At 49.3% G+C, this 27,434-nt stretch overlaps 1 protein-coding gene across 2 annotated transcripts in view; it reads right to left on the reverse strand.

Annotated features, from left to right (window-relative positions):
• The window catches only part of LOC140398612 (CDGSH iron-sulfur domain-containing protein 3, mitochondrial-like), a 71,307-nt gene extending 46,393 nt beyond the window's left edge, over positions 1-24,914 (reverse strand). For both annotated transcript variants that reach the window (XM_072487457.1, XM_072487456.1), the window contains exon 1: positions 24,735-24,914. In XM_072487457.1, the coding sequence (XP_072343558.1) occupies positions 24,735-24,785 (51 nt within the window). In that variant the 5' untranslated portion in view covers positions 24,786-24,914. The remainder of the gene's footprint in view (positions 1-24,734) is intronic.
• Positions 24,915-27,434: the final 2,520 nt, after the last annotated feature.

Raw genomic sequence — 27,434 nt, forward strand, 5'->3', positions numbered from 1 at the left:
CCAGTGAGGTTTCAGAACAAAAAGGGTGACTTTGACCAAATCTACACATCTACAACATTCAAAACTAGACAAACTAGTGATTAAGAATGTAGAGGTTTGGATAGTGTTTGGTTTGGGAGCAGTAATGTCAGGGTTTCAGGGTGAGTATGTTCCACTGTAAGTTATCCGAATACCTCCGCTTATGAAGATACACCTTTCCAGGTGATCAGCAAGTTCTGAACGCATGTTGAAAAATTCTGGGAAAGACGCACCTAAAGGTGGCGGACCAAGTTAGGCTAAGGAAAGGATGGGTGGGACAGGTGTTCCACTCAGGACTGGACGCAAAGAACAGAGGGGTGGCCATTTTGGTGGGGAAACGGGTAGCATTTGAAGCAAAGAACATCGTAGCAGATAGCGGAGGTAGATATGTAATGGTGAGTGGTAGGCTGGAGGGAATGGAGGTCGTGTTGGTTAATGTGTATGCCCCAAATTGGGACGATGCGGGATTCGTGAGACGGATGCTGGGGCGTATACCGGACCTGGAGGCAGGAAATTTGATTTTAGGAGGGGACTTCAATACGGTGCTGGACCCGGGGCTAGATAGATCCAGCTCAAGGACCAGAAGAAGGCCGGCAGCGGCCAAGGTACTTAAGGGGTTTATGGACCAAATGGGGGGAGTGGATCCATGGCGATTTCTTAGACCTAGGGCTAGGGAGTTTTCCTTCTTCTCCCATGTCCATAAAGTGTACACCCGGATAGATTTTTTTGTTTTAGGAAGGTCGTTGATCTCTAGGGTGGAAGAAGCTGAATACTCAGCCATAGCGGTTTCGGACCATGCCCCACATTGGGTGGACCTGGAAGTAGGAGAGGACAGGGAGCAGAGAACACTCTGGCGATTAGATGTGGGACTGATGGCGGATGAGGGAGTGTGTGCAAGAGTGAGGGGGTGTATTGAGAGATACCTGGAGGTCAATGACGACGGCGAGGTCCCTGTGGGAGTGGTCTGGGAAGCACTAAAAGCGGTGGTCAGAGGAGAGCTGATCTCTATTGGGGCCCACAAAAGGAAAACAGAGGCCAAGGAAAGGGATAGATTACTGGGGGAAATTTTAAGGGTGGACAGGGAATTTGCAGAGACCCCGGAGGAGGAGCTGTACAGGGAGAGGAGACGACTCCAGACCGAGTTTGACCTTCTGACCACCAGAAAGGCAGAGGTACTGTGGAGGAAGGCACAGGGGAGGAGGTACGAATATGGGGAAAAGGCTAGTCGCCTGTTGGCGCACCAACTGCGAAAGAGGGCAGCAGCGAGGGAGATAGGAGGAATTAGGGATGAAAGGGGAGACACTGTGCGAAGGGCAGGAAAGATAAATGAGGTGTTTAAGACCTTTTATGAGGAACTGTATAGGTCTCAACACCCAGAGGGAGAGGAGGGGATGCGGCAGTTCCTGGACCAATTGAGGTTCCCGAAAGTGGAGGAGCAGGAGGTGGCAGGCCTGGGGGCGCCGATTGAGGTGGACGAGGTTATAAGGGACTGGGAAGCATGCAAGCAGGGAAGGCTCTGGGGCCGGACGGGTTCCCGGTGGAATACTACAGAAAATATGTGGACTTGTTGGCCCCGTTGATGGCGAGGACGTTCAATGAGGCCAGGGAAGGGGGGACTCTACCCCCGACGATGTCGGAGGCGACGATATCGCTAATTTTGAAGAGAGACAAAGATCCGTTGCAGTGCGGGTCCTATAGACCTATTTCACTATTGAACGTGGACGCCAAGTTGCTGGCAAAGGTACTGGCATCGAGGATAGAGGACTGTGTCCCGGGGGTGGTGCAGGAAGACCAGACAGGGTTCGTTAAAGGGAGACAACTGAATGTTAACGTGCAACGACTATTAGGGGTGATAATGATGCCCCCAGTGGAGGGGGAGGCAGAGATAGTGGCGGCAATGGACGCAGAGAAGGCATTTGATAGGGTGGAGTGGGAGTATTTATGGGAAGTGTTAAGGAGGTTTGGGTTTGGGAACGGGTTTATTCGCTGGGTTAGACTTCTTTATGGGGCACCAACGGCAAGCGTAGTTACAGGTCGACATAGATCAGAGTATTTCCGATTATATAGGGGAACAAGACAGGGATGCCCGCTGTCTCCATTGTTGTTTGTGTTGGCAATTGAACCTCTAGCCATGGCGTTGAGAGACTCCAGGAAATGGAGAGGGGTGATTAGAGGGGGAGAAGAACATCGAGTCTCGTTATACGCGGATGACCTATTGTTATACGTGTCGGACCCAGTGGGGGGGATGATAGAGGTTATGCAAATTTTGAGGAGGTTCGGGGAATTCTCGGGGTATAGGCTAAACATGGGGAAGAGTGAATTATTTGTGATACATCCAGGGGGCCAGAGTAGAGAGATAGAAGGCTTACCGCTAAGGAAAGTGGAAAGAAACTTCCGATACCTGGGGATTCAGATCGCTAGGAACTGGGGAACCTTGCACAGACTTAATTTGACATGGCTGGTAGAACAAATGGAGGAGGACTTCAAGAGGTGGGACATGCAGCCTTTATCGCTGGCGGGCAGGGTGCAAGCAATTAAGATGATGGTCCTCCCGAGGTTCTTATTTGTATTTCAATGTCTCCCTATATTAATCACCAGGACCTTTTTTAATAAAATAGATAGGAGCATCACGAGCTTTGTGTGGGCAGGGAAAGTTCCGAGAGTAAGGAGGGGGTTCCTTCAGCGTAGTAGGGATAGAGGAGGACTGGCACTACCGAACGTGGGAGATTATTATTGGGCCGCCAATGTGGCAATGATACGTAGATGGATGATGGAGGGTGAGGGAGCGGCGTGGAAAAGACTGGAGAGAAAGTCCTGTAAAGGGACGGGTTTAGAGGCGCTGGTGATGGCGCCGCTACCGATCTCACCTAAAAAGTATACCACGAACCCGGTGGTGGCGGCAACACTGAACATATGGGGACAGTGGAGGCGACAGAGAGGGGTGCGGGGAGCCCTGGTGGGGTCCCCTATCAGGAACAACCATAGGTTCGCCCCAGGAAGAATGGATGGAGGATTTCAGAGCTGGTAACAGTTGGGAATTAGGAAGGTGGGAGATTTATTCAGAGATGGGACTTTTGCGAGCTTGGGAGCATTGGAGGAAAAGTATAAGTTACCCCGGGGAAATTTCTTGAGATATATGCAGGTGAGGGCGTTTACTAGACAACAGGTGAGGGAATTTCCGTTGCTCCCGACACAGGGGATACAGGACAGGGTGCTTTCAGGGGTGTGGGTCGGAGAGGGCAAGGTGTCAGAGATTTACAGAGAGATGAGGGAAGAGGGGGAGGAGTTGGTGGGAGAACTAAAGGGAAAGTGGGAAGAAGAATTAGGGGAGGAGATAGAAGAGGGTATGTGGGCTGATGCCCTAAGCAGGGTAAACTCCTCTTCCTCATGCGCCAGGCTTAGCCTGATTCAATTTAAGGTGCTACATAGAGCACACATAACGGGGGCAAGATTGAGCAGGTTCTTTGGAGTGGAGAACAGATGTGGGAGGTGTGGCGGGAGCCCGGCAAACCACGCACATATGTTTTGGGCGTGCCCGGCACTGGAAGGATATTGGAAGGGAGTGACGGGAGTGATCTCGCAGGTGGCGAATGCCCGGGTCAAACCAGGCTGGGGGTTAGCTCTATTTGGAGTTGCGGAAGAGCCGGGAGTGCAGGAGGCGAAAGAGGCCGATGTCGTGGCCTTTGCGTCCCTAGTAGCCCGGCGCAGGATCCTACTTATGTGGAAGGATGCGAAACCCCCCGGACTGGAGGCCTGGGTAAACGATATGGCGGGGTTCATTAAACTGGAGCAGATAAAGTTTGCCCTGAGAGGATCGGCTCAAGGGTTCACCCCTTGGTGACAGGTGGCAGCCATTTCTCGACTACCTAAGGGAACGTTAGAGGGAAGACAGATGACCAGCAGCAGCAACCCAGGGGGAAGGGGGGCGGGGAGGGGGGGGGGGGTTTAGTTTAGTATAGGTCAATAGATAATGGGGTTTTGTTACTTGTGTATTGTTAAAAAGTTCTATTTTGTTATCGTTCCGTTTGATTTGTAAGAAGGAAAAATGTTTTTAGAAAAAAATTTCAATAAAATATATTTTTTTAAAAAAGAAGAAAAATTCTGGGAAAAAAAGCCTATTTTGGAACATTTGGCTTTCCAGCGTTTAAAAAAAAAGAAATCAGACTTTGCTGTTTGCAAAATGCAAAACCATAAAATTGTCACAAGTTTTCTAAGAGGTGCAAAGTGCCAATGAATTTGTCTTTTTAAACTGCGCCCAATTCTGTAGTCAAAGCAATGTATTTCATATAGTTTATGACGACACAACAGAGGTAGGATTTGATTGTACATTAATACTGTACATCATTGTAGTCTCGTTCTTATTAACATAAAATTCAAAGTTCTATGTTATTAAAGGCTTGCCTGGACTGCCTATTCCAAAGCTCTGTCAAGGCTGCTATCTGTACCCAGATTTTTAAAAAAGTATAATTTCAACAGATAGGAAATGCAATATCTCACAGATGGGGTACATTAAGGAGGGAACAGATGGCTGGGAGCAAGTTTCAAATCGAAAACACCAGAGGGCTTTGGATGGCCTCCATAAACTACAAGAAGTAAAGATCAAGCAGTTTATAAATTTAAGCCAAATCTAGAGTGTTATAATCTGGAACCCACTCTTAACCAAAACAAGTCTTCTGCACTTTCACACTCGCGCTTCTGTCCATTGTTACTGCCAAATCGGCCCACTTACCAGTGAGCACTCATTCTGGATATTCCATGGAGATGTGCAGCTTGCTTTGGTGCTTCCCCCCCCCACCCCCCCCCCCCCCCCCCCGCCCCCTTTATTTCAGGTGCCATGAAAGAGTGTTCAATTTTCAGGAAAAAGTTGTTTGTTGGAGATAGACTAATACTTATGCGGAGAACAGGTGTGATCACAAGATACACCGTGGGGCAGCACGGTAGCATTGTGGATAGCACAATTGCTTCACAGTTCCAGGGTCCCAGGTTCGATTCCGGCTTGGGTCACTGTCTGTGCGGAGTCTGCACGTCCTCCCCGTGTGTGCGTGGGTTTCCTCCGGGTGCTCCGGTTTCCTCCCACAGTCCAAAGATGTGCAGGTTAGGTGGATTGGCCATGATAAATTGCCCTTAGTGTCCAAAATTGCCCTTAGTGTTGGGTGGGGTTACTGGGTTATGGGGATAGGGTGGAGGTGTTGACTTTGGGTAGGGTGCTCTTTCCAAGAGCCGGTGCAGACTCGATGGGCCGAATGGCTTCCTTCTGCACTGTAAATTCTATGATACATAGCTATCCTCAGAGGCTAGAAATGGTATCACTGTTTTCGAATGACTCTCTTAAATCTTAATTTATATCTATACACATGACCCAGATTTTGCTATCAAAATTACAATTATTAATGTGTAAATGGTACAGCAACTTCAGGCAAGGGAAGATGCATGGTTAATTGCAGATAACCAAAAGTTGCTACCCACAAATCCCTGTTCATTCGTTAGTTTTACGCAAGTGGCATCTCATTAGCCGCCCAGCTAGGATTTAGGAGCAGAAGTAGGTCATTTGGTCCACAGGGCCTGCTCTACAGCTCACTGGGATCATGACTGATCGGGTTGTGTCTCAACTTCACTGTCCTGTCTGCCCCACATATCCCTTGGCTTTCAAAAAACTGCCTAACATAGAACATAGAACATTACAGTGCAGTACAGGCCCTTCGGCCCTCGATGTTGCGCTGACCTGTGAAACCACTCTAAAGCTCATCTACACTATTCCCTTCCTCTGCCGTGAATAATTTCAATGACCCAGCCTCCACTGCTTTCTGGGGAACAAGATTCCACATGCTCGAAGAGAAAATAAAATCTCCTAATCTCTGCCGTAAAAGGGAGACCTCTACTTAAAGTCCCAACTGGAAGTCCTGAAGTTGCTGTACTTGTGCAGTAGATACAAACTAAACTTGCCGCAGATAGTTAAATGAAGGAATTTCAATTCCAAACATAATTTTAACAAGGTGATAAGCGTTATTGTTGCCAATCAATCTTTCAGTCATGAAAATAAACTACAATTGTGAACTCTAGCCCTGCTGCCTCACGGTGCCGAGGTCCCAGGTTCGGTCCCGGCCCTGGGTCACTGTCCGTGTGGGGTTTGCACATTCTCCCCGTGTTTGCGTGGGTTTCGCCCCCACAACCCAAAGATGTGCAGGGTAGGTGGATTGGCCACGCTAAATTGCCCCTTAATTGGAAAAAATGAATTGGGTACTCTAAATTTAAAAACAAAAACAATTGTGAACTCTAATTTTTTCATCAGATTTTAATTGTTCGAAATGTTAAAACTGTGAAATCGATGGTCGTTTTCTTTGTGTGTTATTCTCTCTCTTTATCCAATCTTTCTTTCCCTCGCTCCATTTCCTTTGTATCTGATTTGACATGGAATCAACTCTAGTTAGGCCTGGATTTAACTTTTGCTGCCTCGCATTGATTATGCCCCACGGGAGGGCTTAACAAACAGAGATTAGGACTTATGCCCCTCAATGAAAGGAAGATTTACCATCAAGAGCCAGTGACCAATCTGATTGTCTGGTAGCTCTTGCAATGCCAGAATTCAGTTGTGGGTTCTGCAGAAACCCAATGAAGAATGCAACGTGGACACTGGACTCTAGGGTGTGGAGGGATTGGGCACTTCAAGGAGAAGGAAAGGATCCTGAAGTGGGCCAAAGAACACCGTGGGAAGAAAATCTCGTGAGGAATTACCAGGACGTGGGGGCTGAGCTGATGAGGAAGCAGGCCGTCTTTGAGGTTAAGGTTTTATAAGAAAGGAGTTTGGTTTGGGGGGGTGCACCAGGCTAGGTTGTGGGTCACATATGAGTCGAAGGAAGACTACTTTGAGGAAGTGGATACCTTCCCGTACCAGCCTCCCCGAACAGGCGCCGGAATGTGGCGACTAGGGGCTTTAAGGGGCTGGTTTAGAACAGGGATAAAGAGCTGGCTTTTGAAGCAGACCAAGGCAGGCTTTTAATGTCTTATCCTCTTCGGCCGCCATCGCCACCTCGGCTTCCAAAGACTCAAACTGCTCACCTTGCATCATCAGCGCCGTCTCCACACCCCCTAGCACCTCGTCATGCTTATTTACCGCCTCGGCGATCTCATCAAGCTTCACCCGGACAGGGCCCTGCGCCGCCTCAGTCAATTTTCATAGACTCTCCGACATCAACTTCCATTGCTTATCAAAATGTTTCTCAAGCTCCTTTGCGAGCACATCCTTTGCGAGAGCATGTCCGCTGTTATCAGGGTGGCCGTCATCGACAACGCTGCCACCGCCATTTTCTCAGCTGAGGAACTGTGCAAAGCCTCCAATTGCGCTGAAGAATTTCCTCATGTGGGTTTTATGCTTCCTTTTGGTCTGTGTTTGGTGTGGAAACCATGTATTATCGACCCAGAATTCTTTCCTGCAAATATCTCTCAGAGAATTGGGCAAAAAGGCGTTAAAAACACGGATTCTGGCCGGATCTACCTAGTGCGCAACCTCCCCTCACATGCTGCCACCAGAAATCCTCACACTGGTTCCTTTTTAAAATAAATTTAGAGTACCCAATTCATTTTTTCCAATTAAGGGGCAATTTAGCGTGGCCAATCCACCTACCCTGCACATCTTTGGGTTGTGTGGGCGAAACCCACGCAAACACGGGGAGAATGTGCAAACTCCACACGGACAGTGACCCAGGGCCGGGATTGAACCTGGGACTTTGGCACCCTGAGGCAGCAGTGCTAACCGCTGTGCCGCCCTCTCAGCCTTTTTCCATATGGAGCCTGTTTTTCTGCTTGTCTCTGTTACCTTAACTTAACTGGGACCTGCCCTTCTGCCCTTTATGGAATCTCTCACTGTCGCCTTGCCCTGGTCCCTGCTTGGGATACTAATCCACTCCCAATCTCTGGCCTGGGTTTTTGCATCGCTCTCTTCTTTTCCCCCTCGTCTGTCCTGGGCCTGAAGAACTTAAAGATGCAGAACTATACATGTGCAGTGTGCTCCCGGTCTGCTTCGCGCAAGTCCGAAGTTTGCCGAGACTTGGAGTTCTGGACCTTAGAACTCAACAAGACAAGTATATATTTGTAACAATGTGCATAAGTCATTGGAGGTGGCAGGACAGATTGAGAGAGCGGGTTTTTTAAATTCTTTCAAAGGATCAGGGCGTTGCTAACAAGACTAGCATTTACCCATTGTTGGTTGCTGTTGAACAGAGTAGCTTGTTAGTCCAGAAGGAGGTTATTTAAGAGTCAACCACATTGTTGTGAGTTTGGAGTCAGACTCGGTAAGGACGGCAGATTTCCTCCCCCTAATGACAATGGTTTTTTACAACAATCGACAATGGTTTCATGGTCAGATTTGTATTGAGTACAAATCCCACTATCTGCTATGGTGGGATTTGAACCCCAATCACTGGAAGATTACCGTGGGTCTCTGGATTACTAGATGGTGACAATACCACTCGGCCGCCGTCTCCCCATGAGGCATACACTATCCTAGGCTTCATTAATAAGAGCAGAGAGAACAAGAGCAACAAGGTTATATTGAATTTATGTAAAACTCTCGTTCAGCCTCAGAACGGATCATCGTGCCCAGTTCTGGGGACTACGCTGTGGGAAGGATGTAAAGACATTGAAGAAAGTGCAGAGAAGATTCTTGGGAATGGATCCAAGGGTGAGGAACTCCAGTTATGAAGATAGATTAGAGAAGTTAGGACTGTTTTCTTTGGAGAAGAGAAAGCTGAGTGGACATTTGACAAGCGGTGTTCAAAGTCATGAATTCTTCCCACTTCTGAATGGATCAAAAATGAGCGGGCACAGATTTAAAATAAACGACAGAAGATGCATAAACGACATGAGAAAAATCTTTTTCACGCAGCAAGTGGTTGAGGCCTGGAATGCGTGGTCAGGTTCAATCGAGGCATTCAAAAAGAAATTAGACTGTTATCTGAAAAGGAGGAGTGTGCAGGGTCACTGGGAGAAGGCAGGAGAATGGCATGAAGGGAGTCGCTTATTTGGAGAGCTTGCGTAGACGTTATGGGCCGAATCGCCTCTACGATTCTGTGAACTGCTCCAATAAATAAAGGAAATAAATTTATTACAAAACATTTGCCTGTTTATTTCTCTACCTTATGGCCCTGCCTTGGTTCTGATTGTCCAAATCAATTTTAGATTTTTTTTCCCTAACTGAATCAATGATAATGTAATAAATAACTTCCAGCGCTAGAGATGTATGGGGCAGGCAAAACACATGCTTTGTTTTCAGTACCTTGTTTTTTCTGAAACAGGTGGCTCGCCTGTCACCAGAGGCGATGGCTTGAGGGACGCCACTCGTAATCAAGCATGGCTGATTTGGAATCCCTCCTGTTCCAGATTTACTGGAACGGTACCAGGGATGAGAGACTTCCGTTTTGTGGTTAACTGGAGAAGCGAGGATCATTCTCCCTACAGCAGAGGACGTTAAGGGGATTGATCATTAAGTTGAAGTATAGCACTGTTTATTGTAAATGCTCGTCCACTTGGTCACTTTGCAATTGTTAAATAAACCAACTTGTTAATTTACACTTGGCCGGGGCAGCACGGTGGCGCAGTAGTTAGCACAGATGCCTTATGGCGCTGTGATTAGCACTGATGCCTCACGATGCCGAGGTCATGTTCGATGAGCCAGTTCATGTGGTGTCATCCATCCCGCTCCTCGACTCTGGTCACCCCAGCAGCCTGAGCTATCCACTCCACCAGCCACATGGATCCATTCTGGTGGAGATGCAGATTCCTGAGAGCAGCCCTCTGACGATAGCTGCTACTCCTGACGGGCGAGAGCTATGTTGTAAGGTGACCATGTTCCAGACTTTGATCAGGTCCTGGTAAGAACAGGCGACTCCTGCAGAGCAGCATTGAAACCCCTCAGGTTGTTGGACAGGAAGCTGGAAAGTTGTCAGGGTCCATTGCCTTTGCAGTGTCCTGTCCCTTCAGCCATTTCTTGTAGTGAATCGACTTGGCTGAAAACTGGCGTCTGTGATGCTGGGGACCTCCAAGGGGAAACGGAGATGGATCATCCACTCAGTACTTCTGGCTGAAGATTGTTGCAAATGTTTCAACTTTGTCTTTTGTATTGATGTGCTGGGTTCCCCCATCAACAGATCTGTTGGGCAGCACGGTGGCGCAGTGGTTAGCACTGCAGCCTCACGGCACCGAGGTCCCAGGTTCGATCCCGGCTCTGGGTCACAGTCCATGTGGAGTTTGCACATTCTCCCCGTGTTTGCGTGGGTTTCGCCCCCACAACCCAAAGATGTGCAGGGTAGGTGGATTGACCACGCTAAATTGCCCCTTAGTTGGAAAAAAATAATAATTGGGTACTCTAAATTTATTTAAAAAAATTTATGATGGCGATTAGGAGGAATGTCTTCATTCAGAGAGTTGTGGATCTTTGGAATCCTCTACCTCAGAGGGCAATGGAGGCTGAATATAATCAAGACTCAGACAAACAGATTCTTCAACTCGAGCACAGTCAAGGGCTGTGGGGGAATGCAGGAAGGTGGAGTTGACGCCAAGATAAGATCAGCCATGACCTGACTGAATAATGGAGCAGGTCCAAATGTCCTATACCAGCTCCAAATTCCTACGTTCGTAGGGAACAAGGCAGCTAATTTGTACACAGCATTGGTTCCACAAACAATCACAAAATAATCAAGCAGATATTCTATATTTTTTAGTGATGAAGCTTGAGGGATAAACACCAGCCAGGGTATCAGAAAAAATCCCTTACTTTTTTCTGAATTGTGTCATTTTGTATGGGCAGCATGGTAGCGCAGTGGTTAGCATTGTTGCTTCACCGAACCAGGGTTCCAGGTTCGATTCCCCACAGGGTCATTGTCTATGCGGTGTCTGCGCATTCTCCCGTGTCTGCGTGTATTTCCTCCGGGTGCTCCGGTTTCCTCCCACAATCCAAAGATGTGCAGGTTAGGTGGATTGGCCATGATAAATTGCCCTTCGTGCCCAAAATGGATAGGAGGGGTTATTGGGTTACGGGGCTAGGGTGGAAGTGAGGGCTTAAATGGGTTGGTGCAGACTCGATGGGCCGAATGGCCTCCTTCTGCACTGTATGTTCTATGTGTCGTTCAATCCTATAAATGGTGTCCGTCAACAGCACCTTCTAAAGCTGCGACCTCTACCACCTAGAGGAACAGCACTAGCTGCAAGGCCCTCTCCACACTACACACCATCCTGATTTGGAAATATATCTTTGTTCCTTCAATGCGGTTGGGTCAAAATCCTCCCTAACAGTACTCTAGGTGTACCTACATCACGTGGACTGCAGTGGTTCAAGGTGGCGATTCACCCCACCTCCACCTTCTCAAGGGGCAATTGAGGATGGGCAATAAATGCTTGGCTAGTCAGCAACACCCACATCATTTTTAGAAATCCACCTGGAAGGGCAGATTTTGAAATCTGGTTTAATGCCTTATTTCAAAGTTGACACCTTTCAAAGTGCCGCACTCGTTCAGTACTGCACTGCACTGTAAACCCAGGTGATATGGACTGGGCTTTGAAATCATGAGCGTCTGACGCAGGGCTCTGAGTGCTGCAACTGAATTGAGGCTGACACCAAACCGGTTCATATAACAAGTGATTCCGTTGTTACAAACTCTAGCTAATGCTATGGTGTGACTCAGAAATTGAGAAGTACGGGTTCACTCCTGCTTATTAGACAAACTGTTGACGCAGAATCAGAAATTACATGGTGCAAACCTGAAATTTATAACACCCTTCCACCTCGCTATTTCCATCACTTCACTTTTTAAAAAGCCTCCTCCAACAAGGGCAGCACGGTAGCATTGTGGATAGCACAATTGCTTCACAGCTCCAGGGTCCCAGGTTCGATTCCAGCTTGGGTCACTGTCTGTGCGGAGTGTGCACATCCTCCCCGTGTGTGCGTGGGTTTCCTCCGGGTGCTCTGGTTTCCTCCCACAGTCCAAAGATGTGCGGGTTAGGTGGATTGGCCATGCTAAATTGCCCTTAGTGTTGGGTGGGGTTACTGGGTTATGGGGATGGGGTGGAGGTGTTGACCTTGGGTAGGGTGCTCTTTCCAAGAGCCGGTGCAGACTCAATGGGCCGAATGGCCTCCTGCACTGTAAATTCTATGAAACATAACCTCTTTGCCAGCAACCTTGGGTCCCTCTCTGGCTCATAATAATAATAATTTATTGTCACAAGTAGGCTTCAATGAAGTTACTGTGAAAAGCCCTTAGTCGCCACATTCCGGCGCCTGTTCGGGGAGGCTGGTACGGGAATTGAACCCGTGCTCCTGGCGTTGTTCTGTATTACAAGCCAGCTGTCTTAGTCCACTGTGCTAAACCAATCCCTCTTTTACTTTTGCTTTATCTCTTGCTTTTGAATGCAATTTCCACAACTCCCCTTCCTAGAGCACCTTTAGATACATAAATGGTACTCTAAAGTAACAGGAATCTTGCGAATGAAATGCTTTTTTTAAATGTTGTGTCACATTTGAGATGTGGAACAGAACAAGCATACTCATCTACTTTGATTAATTCTGGCCTACATATTATGAAAGTGATGCTGAGGTGCTGGAGAAAGTGAAAACCAGAAAAGGTTATATAGGTCAGGAAATATTGAACAGGTAAGTCTGAGCTAACCTGATGGAGGTCTTTAAAAAAATTATAAAAGGGGTTTGATAATTTAGACGCAGATAAAATGTTTCCAATTGTGGGGGGTACCAAGATTCGGGCCATCAATATAATGTTCACTAATAAATCTGACAGGGAATTCAGGAGAAATTTCCTTACTAGAGGGAGGTGAGAATGTGGTAATTGCTACCAAAATCAGTGATCAAGATGAGTAGCGTTGATATGTTTAAGGGATAATCCCATGACAGGAATTGTTTGGGTTGAATGGCGTGTTACGGTGCTGTCAACGCAATGTGTAATTGTACTCCAAGTATTCAGTCTATGAAGCTCAAGAAACGAAACACCACTGCTTCTGTTTGTCTTCAAGACTTGTACAATATGGTAAGTCAAAAACATGGGCAAGAGTTAAGCCTTGGACATGAGACAGGTTTGAATGAAGAAGGACCTTCATCCCCTTTTCTCTCTGTCCTCTAGAATGTTCTCGATTTGCCTGTATCAGTGTGTACCATCACCCATCCATTAAACAGCCACCCGAGGAGCACTAATGTTGTGATTTACGGCATCAATCAATTTCTTTTCTGCTAGGAGGTAAGCAAATGGAATCCTAAAATACATACTGGTATGCCAACAAATCTCTTTATGGCGAGCATGTTGCTATCTCATTCCCCACACTGGAATCTTATCAGGTTGTAAAAGGAGCAAAGGTTACAGGCAGTTGTACATTGTGACAGATTGTCCGAAAAAGCAAACTACTTAATGTCCATTGGCAACGAAAATAAAAGATTGAGAGCGATTGGTTAGATGGGAGACATACACTCATATGAGGAGGGAGAAGTGCTCTCTCCAGAATGTAGAGAGTGGTGTATTTAATTCAAATGGTCTAATCAATAATCCAAACCATATTTTTCATTAAATCTATTCCAAGCACAAATGAACTAACTACCCATTGCTCTGGTTTCCATCTACATCCTGTGGCATTGAGCCATTTACAACAGTGGATCAGGAGTGTGATTCCTGGTGCATTTTGCTGGAGTCAATACAATAGCATCAAATTCCTCCATTGCCACAAAGCCGCCAGTCCCTGATAAGCAACCTCTCCTTCACAGAGGCAGCACTAAAACAACTGGCTCAAACAAACTAAGAATGTGTGCATTTCTGCGTAGTTTTGTTCTTACCGTCATTGAAACATTGCAGAAACCAGAAACAGTGGGGATAGGGCGCGAGTCCACTTCAAGCAGGCACAAATTATTGTAAGTGGAGGATCAGTCAAATCATTTTCTATCATTCGACGTCACAGTAGCACAGTGGTTAGCACTGCTGCCTTCACATCGCCAGGAACCTGAGTTCAATTGCGCCCTTGGGTGACTGTATGGAGTCAGCACGTTCTCCCAGTGTCTGCGTGGGTTTCCTCCGGGTGCTCCGATTTCCTCCCACAGTCCAAAGGCATGCAGGTTAGGTGCATTGGCCACGCTAAATTGACCCTTAGTGCCCAAAAGGTTAGGTGGGGTTAGGGTAATAGAGTTGGTCTGGGATCAGTGCAGACCCAATGGGCTGAATGGTTTACTTCTGCACTATAGGGATTCTATGATCCTACTTATTCTGGATGGCAGCCACTCTCATCCTCAGGAGCAAGTCCAGCCCCAGGATCTCGCACAACTCACTTACCACCCTTCCCGCATGTTAGTGGCATGTTAATTATATTGTTAAGATACACAGGTGAAGGGTATTATTGAGTTAAGTATCTTGAGCAGACATGTGGAATACTGCAATCTGTGAATAAACCTATTATCAAGAAAAGTATTAGTGTCTAGTTCAATATTTCACCAACAGGCTTGGGATTGGATTAACACGAGTTGTGGGTGAAAAGTGAAGTTTCCCGTTTGGCTGCAACATCTCGCCTCAAAGCCACTTGGCTGGGAAGAAGAAAAATAATAGAATATTTCAGGTTTCCTGCTCCTGATCATTGTAACCTGGGAACCTGCAAGAAAGCCTTAGCCAGGGGACAGGATTTGAGGTGGTTTGGCTGTCCTCACAATCAAATGTCCTGAGAATAGTCAAACTCTAATTTCTCACACAAAGAACATCCAATCATGTCAGAGAGCTGTTGGGATCCATGGAAGCATATCCCAGAAAAAAGGCAGGACCTTCGAGCGAGGGGATTAAAATGATGTTGGTTTAAAGTTCAGACAAACTTTGCTGTAATGTTTATAGGGGGAGTAAAATAAATGCTGCCATTCCAGCTATTGCTATTAACCGAATAACAAGCCTGGACCCGTGTCCCTGAGTGGAATAAATCAGGAGTGTGGGGCTGTGGTGCAGCCTAAAAAAAATCAAACGGGAGCTGCAGCCTCATGCAATCTACGTAAAAATGGAACATGGACCTCTCAAGGCCACAGGATGTACAGGTGACCTGGGAGTCCATGGACCATCTTAGGCTACATTGGATGGGACAGCTACGTGCAACACCCTCCTCGACAGATCACAGATGGAAAACGGGAGCCATTACTGGGGACCCCCCGCCCCGAACAGCAGGCCAGAACACCATGGTGTGCCTGTGCCTGGGCGGTTGGCTAGGGCGAGGAACTGGAGGGTGTGCAGCAGCAGTCGTCATTACAGGAATCCCCTCCGCGTGAAATGAAAAGGCACAAAGGTAATTTCCACAAGACAGCTGACTCACATTGTGGGGTCGCAGCTCCCGAGGGAGGTTTCAGGGCTTGGGGCCAATGTGTAATTCCATCTGAATCGAGGTTAGCTCGGATAGGTCTCCACTGCACTGTTTCAGCTGCCACGGGTGCAGTTGGGGCTGGGCATCACTGTTTTGAGGGTATGGATGGCATCGGCAGAAAGCATGGCATCGATCATGTTCGATGCGCCAGTTCATGTGGTGTCATCCAGCCCACTCCTCGACTCTGGTCACCTCAGCAGTCTGAGCTATCCACTCCGCCAGCCACATGGATCCATTCTGGTGGAGATGCAGATTCCTGAGAGCAGCCCTCTGACGATAGCTGCTACTCCTGACGCGCGAGAGCTATGTTGTAAGGTGACCATGTTCCAGACTTTGATCATGTAATGACCTCCAATTGGCATTATTGGTTGGCCAATTGGAGTATGAGCTCCCTCAATGATAGCTCATTGAGGGGGCCCATATAAGCACCTGTGTAGGCTTTGTGAGGCAGTCTTAAGTTGACTGGAATGCTAGTTGCACTGTTTGGAGCTGCTCTTGTATATAAGTTATTGCAAATAAATACTGGTGTAGTGACGGAACCCCTGCCTCCTGTGGATCATTACAGTGGCGACGAGGTAAAGAAAGAACCTTGCGGAGACCAGCTGCCGCACTCGGAGGGTAAGCCTTGCTCTTTCAAAAATGCCTCTTGTTGGGAAGTTGGATGCATTCGACCCGACTATTGAGGACTGGTCCCAGTATGTGGAGAGAATGTGTTACTTTTTCCAGGCCAATGAGATAACAGAGGACGGAAGGAAACGGGTTATACTGCTGTCGGCGTGCGGACCCTCAGCCTTCGCCATTATACGTAGTCTAACTTATCCCGATATGCTGGACACGATACCTTTCCAAGAATTAACAAAATTGGTGGAAGAGCACTATGACCAAAAACCACCCATTTTGCGTAGGTACAGATTCTACACAACGAAGCGGGAAGACCGAGAGTCAGTCACAAATTTCTTGTCCCGCCTGAGAAGGCTGGTGGAAAAATGTGAGTTCGGCCTGACGCTAAATGAAATGCTTCGGGACCGGTTAGTGTGTGGCATAAATGACCTCCAAATACAGAAGCGCTTGTTGGCGGAAACGCAGCTAGACTGCAGGCGGGCGTTACAGCTCACACTGCCCCTAGAAAAGGCAGCAAGTGGGGCGCAGGAACTACAGGGCAGGCCAATGGAGGTAGATACCTGGGAGAGGGACTACCAGCTACCAGATAGCCGCCCTCAGGAAAAGCCTGAGGAACAGAGGGCCAAAGGAAAACCCCAGAACTGCCCCCAAGTCTGCTAGGACTAACTGGAGACAGAGGGAACTACCGGCTGAGGCTCCCCCAACAGAGAAGGACCGTTTCTGGCACCAGACAGAGTGGGGTAACAGCGACAGAAACCCAAAAAGTGGCAAAAGAGGAATAGCAGGTGGGGACGCAGGGAAGTACACAACCTAGATGCCCCATCCTCCTCCGAAGGGGAACAATTATATAATATTGCGACGAAGAAAGCAGAACCTATTAAGATTACCCCACGGGTGAACGGTTGGCCGACAATAATGGAAATAGACACGGGTGCGGTCGTATCAGTAATGGGAGTGGCAGCATTTAAAAAAATCAAAGATGGACTCCAGCCACTAACCCTAACAAAAACATCGACGAAACTTAAAACCTACATGGGGGAACCCCTGGAAGTTCTAGTCACGACTCATGGACCCGTGGAATATGACAAACAATTGCTCAGATTACCATTGACGATAGTAGAGGGCTCCGGACCGAACTTAATAGGACGGAACTGGCTGAAAGACCTAAACTTAGATTGGATGAAAATTTTCCAGAGCGGAAGCGGGCAGTTGAGTGGAGTACTCCAAAAATATCCGGAGGTCTTCCAAGAAGGTTTGGGGGAAATTATAGGCGCCAAAGCAACTTTGCACGTGGACCCAGAAGCCCTTCCGAAATTTTGTAAGGCAAGACCTTTTTGCATTAAGGAAGAAAGTAGATGTCGAAATAGAAAGGTTACGGCGCGACGGCATTATCAGACCAGTACAGTTCTCCGAATGGGCAGCGCCGGTGGTACCAATTTTGAAGCCAGACGGCTCGATACGTCTCTGTGGAGATTTCAAACAGATGATAAACAAATACGCACTGCTGGACAAATACCCAATCCCGAAAATAGACGACCTATATGCCAAATTGGCGGGTGGGCTTTTGTTCACGAAACTGGACATGAGCCACGCCGACCTGCAGTTAAAACTGGACAAGGACTCCCAGAAGTTCGCTACGATCAACACCCTGAAGGGACTTTTTCGTTATACTAGGCTACCCTTCGGAGTGTCATCAGCCTGCGCTATATTCCAGCGTACGATGGAAAATATTCTGCAGGGACTACCGCAGGTGGCGATTTATTTGGACGATGTCTTAATCACGGGTAGGACAAACAGGGAACACTTAAGGAACCTGGAGGAAGTGCTCAGGCGTTTCGCAAAGGCAGGCGTACGGCTGAAAAGAGAAAAATGTGTTTTTCTGGCCCCACAAGTGACGTACCTGGGATATAAAGTAGACGAGTCGGGCTTACACCCATTGGAAGACCGAGTAAGGGCAATAAAAGAAGCCCCAGCTCCCACCAATGTCCAGGAGCTACGATCATTTCTAGGATTGGTAACATATTATGGTAAATTTATTGAAAATAGGGCGTCCATCCTAGAACCCCTCCACCAGCTACTAAAAAAGGGACAAGAATGGAAATGGTCCGCCCGCCAAAACCGAGCATTTAAGGACATTAAGGAACAGCTGTCATCCGAAAATGTCCTCGAGCATTATGACCCAAGGAAGGAGTTGGTGGTCACGTGTGACGCATCACCTATAGGGTAGGAGCCGTCTTAGCCCATAGAGGAAGGAATGGGGAAGAACGGCCAATAGCCTATGCTTCGAGGACCTTGGCGATGGCTGAGAGAAAGTACACCCAAATCGAAGGAAGGACTGGCGGTGATATTTGCAGTAAACAAAATTTCACCAGTATCTGTATGGGTGGAAATTCACCATAGTGACGGACCATAAGCTGTTATTAGGGTTATTAAAAGAAGACCAGTCAATACCCCCGATTGCATCAGCTAGAATCCAACGCTGGGCGTTGCTACTGGCGGCGTATAGATACGTTCTGGAGCACAGACCGGGAACGCGAGTAGCAAATGCAGATGCTTTGAGCAGACTTCCCCTCCCAGACACCCCCCCCGCTAATACCAAAAGTAGAGGAGACAGTAATGACTCTAAATTTTTTGGACACCCTACCAGTGGACGCACAACATATTTGGTTGTGGACGCAAAAAGACCCAGTTTTGGCCAAGGTGAAGCATTTACTGCTAACAGGGGAACTGGAGAGACCAGTGGAGCCCCAGATGCACCCATACTGGAGCAGAAGGGACCAAATAACTGTAGAAGACGGTATCCTATTATGGGGAGCACGGGTAATAGTCCCAGCTCAGGGCCGTCGGGCAATCTTAACCGAGTTGCATCACGGACACCCAGGGGTGTCTAAAATGAAGATGCTAGCTCGAAGCTACGTTTGGTGGCCAGGATTGGACACAGACATAGCAGCCTTGGTACGTCGGTGCCAGGAGTGCCAACAGGGGCAAAGAGTGCCACCAGCTGGGCCATTGCACCCATGGGAATGGCCAGGCAGACCGTGGACCCACCTGCATATTGACCACGCCGGCCCTTTCATGGGCTCAGTGTTTTTGGTGATAGTGGACGCCCACTCAATGGTTGGACGTCCACCGGGTAAACGTGGCAAGCACAGCATCGACAATTGAAAAGCTCAGGGCCTCGTTTGCAACACATGGACTTCCGGAGGTATTGGTGTCGGACAACGGAACGGTATTCACAAGTGGGGAATTTGGAAAATTCCTAAAGGGAAACTGAGTCCGCCACATCAAAACGGCCCCTTACCATCCAGCGTCCAACGGCCTGGCAGAGAGAGTGGTCCAGGCACTAAAAGCGGGGCTCAAGAAGCAGCCGGCAGCGTCAATGGACACAAAGCTCTCCCGCTGGCTGTTTGATTACAGGACCACACCGCATTCCACAACGGGCATACCGCCAGCTAAACTCTTAATGGGAAGGCGGCTGCGAACGAGGCTGAGTCTCCTTTTCCCAAATTTAACGGGGAAAGTGGAGAAACAACAGGAGGTCCAACGCAGGGGGCATGATAATAGTCGGCAGCAGAGACATTTCCAGGTGGGGGCACCGGTTTGGGTCAAGAATTATGGGAATGGACCAACGTGGGTCAAAGGCACGGTCGAGTCCCAAACAGGGCCCATGTCATATGAAGTTTCGATAGGAGGTAAGGAGCTGAAGAAGCACCGAGACCAAATAAGGGCAGCGGAACCACACCTGGAGGCAGGCGAAGCAAGACCGCCTCAAGCTGGGATAGCTCAGACGGGAAAGATGCCCACACCCCAGCCCCGAGCAATTTCTCCAGATCCAGGCGTCAGAGTCGGAGATGGACACGTTTGACGAGGCCGCCGCGACACCTCTCCCCGAGGAGGAGGAAGTACAACTTCCAAGGAGGTCGTCAAGGAAAAGACGGGCACCTATAAGGTACACCCCACCCATGTCGGAGAACGACCCGGCGGACGACAGAGGTGACAGACCCGGACAGGAGGAGCAGGAAGAAGCTCCGAGGAATGCCAGCTGGCAGGAATTCCTCGGACCTTGGGGAAGGGGTGTAATGACCTCCAATTGGCATTATTGGTTGGCCAATTGGAGTATGAGCTCCCTCAATGATAGCTCATTGAGGGGCCCATATAAGCACCTGTGTAGGCTTTGTGAGGCAGTCTGAAGTTGACTGGAATGCTAGTAGCACTGTTTGGAGCTGCTCTTGTATATAAATTATTGCAAATAAATACTGGTGTAGTGACAGACCCCTGCCGCCTGTGGATTATTACAGATCAGCTCCTGGTAAGAACAGGCAACTCCGGCAGAGCAGCATTGAAACCCCTCAGGTTGTTGGACAGGAAGCTGGAATGTTGTCTGGGTCCATTGCCTTTGCAGTGTCCTGTCCCTTCAGCCATTTCTTGTAGTGAATCGACTTGGCTGAAAACTGGCGTCTGTGATGCTGGGGACCTCCACAGGGAAACGGAGATGGATCATCCACTCAGTACCTCTGGCTGAAGATTGTTGCAAATGTTTCAACTTTGTCTTTTGCATTGATGTGCTGGGTTCCCCCATCAACAGATCTGTCGGGCAGCATGGTGGCGCAGTGGCTAGCACTGCAGCCTCACGGCGCCGAGGTCCCAGGTTCAATCCCGGCTCTGGGTCACAGTCCATGTGGAGTTTGCACATTCTCCCCGTGTTTGCGTGGGTTTCGCCCCCACAACCCAAAAATGAAATGAAAATCGCTCATTGTCACAAGTAGGCTTCACATGAAGTTACTGTGAAAAGCCCCTAGTCGCCACATTCCGGCGCCTGTTCGGGGAGGCTGGTACGGGAATTGAACTGTGCTGCTGGCCTGCCTTGGTCTGCTTTCAAAGCCAACGAATTAGCCCAGTGCAGTGGATTGGCCAGGCTAAATTGCCCCTTAATTGGAAAAAAAGAATTGGGTACTCTAAATTTAAAAAAAAAAAAGAAAAATCAACAGGTCTAATCAGGTTGTGGGATTGTTTTAACTCTATCGCTGTCATGTTTCCTAAATTCCTGAAATGACAATGCTCCTCCTTCTTCTCCTCCACCCTCCTTCATCCCGCTGATTACCAAATCCTCCCGTCCGCCCCCTGAGCTGATGAATCAGTACGTCTCCATGCTGAACACCACTTGGAGGAAGCACTGCTGCTCTTGCTGTTTGGCACATACGTAATCCCGTGTTGGAGCTTCACCAGGTGGACACCTCACTTGTGGATAAGTCTGGTGTTGCTCCTGGCGCGCTCTCCTGCGCTCTTCATTGAACCAGGGTTGATCTCCCGGCTTGATGGTAATGGTAGAGTGGGGGATATGCCGGGCCATGAGATTACAGGTTGTGATTGTATACAATTCTGCTGCTGCTGATGACTGACAGCTCCTTGTGGATGCCCAGTTTCGATCTATTTGAAATCTAGTCCCATTTGCACGGTGGCTGTCTCACACATCACGGTGGAGAGTATCCTCCCTGTGAAGGGGACTTCATCTCCACAAGGACTGTGTGGTGGTCACTCTAACCAACACTGTCATGGACAAGATGCCTGTGCAACAGGTAGGTTGGTGAGGGTGAGGTCAAGTATATTTTTCCATCTTGGTTCCCTCACCACTCGCTGCAGTCCCAGTCTGGCAGCGATGTCCTTTCGGACCCGGCGAACTCCATATGCAGTGGTACTGCCGAGACACTCTTGGTGATGGACGTTAAAATCCCACACCAAGAGTACGTTCTGTACCCTTGCCAGCCTCAGAATTTCCTCCAAGTCGTGTTCAACATGGTGAAGTGCTGATTCAGCAGCTGAGGGGGGCGGGGGGGGAAGATTTGGTAAACAGCAGGATGGCGTGGGGTGGAGGTGTTGAAGGAGGAGCATGTAGTCATTGCTGAAATTTAGGAATCACAACAGCCAATTTTCACACACCAAGCTCCTACTAACAACAATGTGATAGTGAACATAAGTCCCGTGGGGTCATATTGACTCAATATTAACTCTCCACAGATGCTGCCAGACCTGCTGAGTTTATCCAGCACTTTCTGTTTCTATTTCAGATTTCCAGCATCCTCCGTATTTTCCTTTGAGTGTTTAATTCGCTGCCATTTCTCCTTCCTTGATGAAGTACTGTTCTTCTCTCCGGGATTCCCATTCTTCTCTTTTACCATGTTCCCCGACCTAGCTCTGCCCTCGCATTCTGCCCGCCCCCACCCTCCAACTATATAATTCATCACATTTTCACCTCTCTTTGGTTCTGCAGAAGAGTCATGTGGACTCAAAATAGTGTCTGGGGATCTTTTGCAAAGCCCCCGAGAGGACAGAGGGTACTTGGTTTAATGTTTCATCTCAGATTCAGGTGGCTGCTCACTCTGGCACCGAGTGTGCTGGCCTGGGCACCGAGTGTGCTGGCTTGGGCACCGGCTGTGCTGGCCTGGGCACCGGCTGTGCTGGCCTGGGCACCGGCTGTGCTGGCCTGGGCACCGGCTGTGCTGGCCTGGGCACTGGCTGTGCTGGCCTGGGCACAGTGTGATATGGTGCAAGTTAAACTCTCAAGCTGCTGAATCGGAAGCTGGCCTCCATGTCAGAGGGGCATAAAAAAATTGTTTTTTATAAAGGGGCCATTTATACTAATTACCAAGGCGGCAGTAAAGAGCATTCCAGTATACGGTTAATGTAGTTTACATGCTGAGCAGATAAATCAGACCAGTGCAGGGGAGCCTGCCTGACTGAGCTGCGTCACTCGCCTGTACTGACTGCCCACTGAGCCTCACTCACCTCTACTGACGCTGCCCGCTGAGCCTCACTCACCTGTACTGACACTGCCCGCTGAGCCTCACTCACCTCTACTGACGCTGCCCTCTGAGACACACTCACCTGTACTGACGCTGCCCACTGAGCCACACTCACCTGTACTGACTGCCCGCTGAGCCACACTCACCTGTACTGACACTGCCCGCTGAGCCACACTCACCTGTACTGACTGCCCGCTGAGCCACACTCACCTGTACTGACTGCCCGCTGAGCCTCACTCACCTGTACTGACACTGCCCGCTGAGCCACACTCACCTGTACTGACTGCCCGCTGAGCCTCACTCACCTGTACTGACACTGCCCGCTGAGCCACACGCACCTGTACTGACTGCCCGCTGAGCCACACTCACCTGTACTGACTGCCCGCTGAGCCTCACTCACCTGTACTGACACTGCCCGCTGAGCCACACTCACCTGTACTGACTGCCCGCTGAGCCACACTCACCTGTACTGACTGCCCGCTGAGCCTCACTCACCTGTACTGACACTGCCCGCTGAGCCACACTCGCCTGTACTGACTGCCCGCTGAGCCTCACTCACCTGTACTGACTGCCTGCTGAGCCTCAGTCACCTGTACTGACTGCCTGCTGAGCCTCACTCACCTGTACTGACTGCCCGCTGAGCCTCACTCACCTGTACTGACGCTGCCCGCTGAGCCACACTCACCTGTACTGACTGCCCGCTGAGCCACACTCACCTGTACTGACTGCCCGCTGAGCCTCACTCACCTGTACTGACACTGCCCGCTGAGCCACACTCACCTGTACTGACTGCCCGCTGAGCCTCACTCACCTGTACTGACGCTGCCCGCTGAGCCTCACTCACCTGTACTGACTGCCAGCTGAGCCTCACTCACCTGTACTGACTGCCCGCTGAGCCTCACTCACCTGTACTGACGCTGCCCGCTGAGCCTCACTCACCTGTACTGACTGCCCGCTGAGCCTCACTCACCTGTACTGACTGCCCACTGAGCCACACTCACCTGTACTGACGCTGCCCACTGAGCCACACTCACCTGTACTGACGCTGCCCACTGAGCCACACTCACCTGTACTGACGCTGCCCACTGAGCCACACTCACCTGTACTGACGCTGCCCACTGAGCCACACTCACCTGTACTGACGCTGCCCACTGAGCCACACTCACCTGTACTGACTGCCCACTGAGCCACACTCACCTGTACTGACTGCCCGCTGAGCCACACTCACCTGTACTGACTGCCTGCTGAGCCTCAGTCACCTGTACTGACTGCCTGCTGAGCCTCACTCCCCTGTACTGACTGCCCGCTGAGCCTCACTCACCTGTACTGACGCTGCCCGCTGAGCCTCACTCACCTGTACTGACTGCCCGCTGAGCCTCACTCACCTCTACTGACGCTGCCCACTGAGCCACACTCACCTGTACTGACTGCCCGGTGAGCCACACTCACCTGTACTGACTGCCCGCTGAGCCTCACTCACCTGTACTGACTGCCCGCTGAGCCTCACTCACCTCTACTGACGCTGCCCACTGAGCCTCACTCACCTGTACTGACACTGCCCGCTGAGCCTCACTCACCTGTACTGACACTGCCCGCTGAGCCACACTCACCTGTACTGACTGCCTAGTGAGCCACACTCACCTGTACTGACTGCCCGCTGAGCCTCACTCACCTGTACTGACTGCCCACTGAGCCACACTCACCTGTACTGACTGCCCGCTGAGCCACACTCACCTGTACTGACTGCCCGCTGAGCCACACTCACCTGTACTGACTGCCCGCTGAGCCACACTCACCTGTACTGACTGCCCGGTGAGCCACACTCTCCTGTACTGACACGGCCCCTGAGCCACACTCACCTGTACTGACACGGCCCCTGAGCCACACTCACCTGTACTGACACGGCCCCTGAGCCACACTCACCTGTACTGACACGGCCCGCTGAGCCACAATCACAGACAGCAGCCCGTTCATTGCCGCAGGCGCTGCAACTTCACCCAGCCCCAGCTCCTGTTGCAAGTGGGTATAATTTATGAGCCTGCGTCCGCCAGGAAGGTCTCTAAGATCAAACTGCTGCCGGAAGGTAAAGCTGCAATGTGTCCGCCCCCTTTTTTATTTTGGTTCCCGGGTCATCAGCAGCGAAAACCCGGGAGGGCGAAGTTTCCTTTTGCTGGTCTTCGCTTAAATTTGCTATTTCCTGCCCCTGCCCCCACCACTTGATGGAGCTTTCACTGAAACATGTGTCACGTTCCACAGTTTTAAACATTATTCGCTGCATCAATGAAAGTTTTGCTCCACTTCCAAGAGTTCAGTGTTTATTTCACAACTTTGTTCAGGCAATCTTGCTTCTTGGTTTGATCCCTGAGTCACTGAGACTCCCCACCTGGTTGTCAAGCCCCCCCCCCCCCCAACTATTTGGCAGGGGGTTGCACTCAATAATATTTATTGTCACAAGTAGGCTTACATTAACACTGCAATGAAGTTACTGTGAAAAGCCCCTAGTCGCCACACTCCGGCGCCTGTTCGGGTACACAGAGGGAGAATTCAGAATGTCCAATTCACCTAACAGCACGTCTTTTGGGATTTGTGAGAAGAAACCGGAGCACCCGGAGGAAATCCACGCAGACACGGGGAGAACATGCAGATTCCGCACAGACAGTGACCCAAGCCGGGAATTGAACCTGGGACCCTGGCGTTGTGAAGCGACAGTGCTAACCGCTGTGCTACCAAGCCACCCCTGAGCCTCACAGGGTCGTGATTTGAACTCCCCATTCCGGAGACTTGAGAAGAAGGAGCAGGTTTAGGCTCGCGGTGCAGTGCTGAGGGAGTGCTGCACTGCCAGAGGTGTCTGCCCTCTTTTAACAGAATGTTAAACTGATTTGTCAGATCATTAGCACACTGCTGTCTGTGGGAGTGTGTTGTGTCCACATTAACTGGTGCATTTCCTACTTTTGAAACAGTGTCTACACTCCCATCCCTGGCAGCGATCGTCGAGGAGTCCTGGGGTTGCAAAAGGGGCTAGATTAGGTTTTTTTTCTCTTTTTCTGGTCCCAGTTGGGGTGGGGGTTTGGTTGGAGGCTGTCACAGTTATCCCTAGACAACAGTGGAAAAAAAAATGTAAGCCAAGGTTCATGCCCGGACCCCTGCTGAACAGAAGATGGAGGCGATGCCTTATGTTGTTGAATAGCCACCTGATATTCGTAGTCATGGCCTTCACCTGATGAATCACAATTTGGCTGACTTACCCGAGCATATTGGAGATGCCTGCAACCAATCCTCAGAACAAATCACGATTATAATAATCTTTATTGTCACAAGTAAGCTAACATTAACACAGCAACGACGTTACTGTGAAAATCCCCTAGTCGCCACATTCCGAAGCCTGTTCAGGTACACTGAGGGAGAATTCAGAATGTCCAATTCACTTAACAAAGAAAAGTACAGCACAGGAACAGGCCCTTCGGCCTTCCAAGCCTGTGCCGACCATGCTGCCCGTCTAAACTAAAATCCTCTATACTTCCTGGGTCCGTATCCCTCTATTCCCATTCTAGTCATGTATTTGTCAAGATGCCCCTTAAACGTCACTATCGTCCCTGCTTCCACCACCTCCTCCGGCAGCGAGTTCCAGGCACCCACTACCCTCTGTGTAAAAAAAAAAAAAACTTACCTCGTACATCTCTAAACCTTGCCCCTCGCACCTTAAACCTATGCCCCCTAGTAATTGACCCCTCTATCCTGGGAAAAAGTCTCTGACTATCCACTCTGTCTATGCCCCTCATAATTTTGTACACCTCTATCAGGTCACCCCTCAACCTCCGTCGTTCCAGTGAGAACAACCCGAGTTTATTCAACCACTCCTCGTAGCTAATGCCCTCCATACCAGGCAACATCCGGTAAATCTCTTCTGCACCCTCTCTAAAGCCTCCACATCCTTCTGGTAGTGTGGCGACCAGAATTGAACACTATACTCCAAGTGTGGCCTAACTAACGTTCTATGCAGCTGCAGCATGACTTGCCAATTCTTATACTCAATGCCCCGGCCAATGAAGGCAAGCATGCCGTATGCCTTCTTGACTACCTTCTCCACCTGTGTTGCCCCTTTCAGTGAAGGTCCCAGCACTGATCCCTGCGGAACACCACTAGTCACAGCCCTCCAATCAAAAAAGCACCCTTCCATTGCTACTCTCTGCCTTCTATGACCTAGCCAGTTCTGTAACCAACTTGCCAGCTCACCTCTGATCCCGTGTGACTTCGTCTTTTGTACTGTTGTGTGTTTCGATCCCAACTGTGTTGCCAATACTGTTGCTAATATTAATGATGTTGGTGAACCACAATCCTTCCCTTGTATCGATCAAATGACCACACAACCAGTTAGTTAGTTCAAAAGATGGTTTACCTACATACACAAGAGTTACCTAGACATGCAAACACAATATCTACTACGAGTTAAACTACAGCTATCGGCTACAATAACGAATACTTAACTTCAGGGTGCCCGGCACTGTGCAAATGGATAAGGCCTTTATCTGGATTTCACTTGGCTGGTTCGAAGAAAGTGTCTCTGCTGGGCTCATCCGTCAGGTAGTGATCGTTGGTCTTGAACTTAGCTGGCTGTTCCTGCTG

Source organism: Scyliorhinus torazame, chromosome 21 (assembly GCF_047496885.1).
Source record: "Scyliorhinus torazame isolate Kashiwa2021f chromosome 21, sScyTor2.1, whole genome shotgun sequence".
In the NCBI taxonomy this organism is placed as follows: domain Eukaryota; kingdom Metazoa; phylum Chordata; class Chondrichthyes; order Carcharhiniformes; family Scyliorhinidae; genus Scyliorhinus; species Scyliorhinus torazame.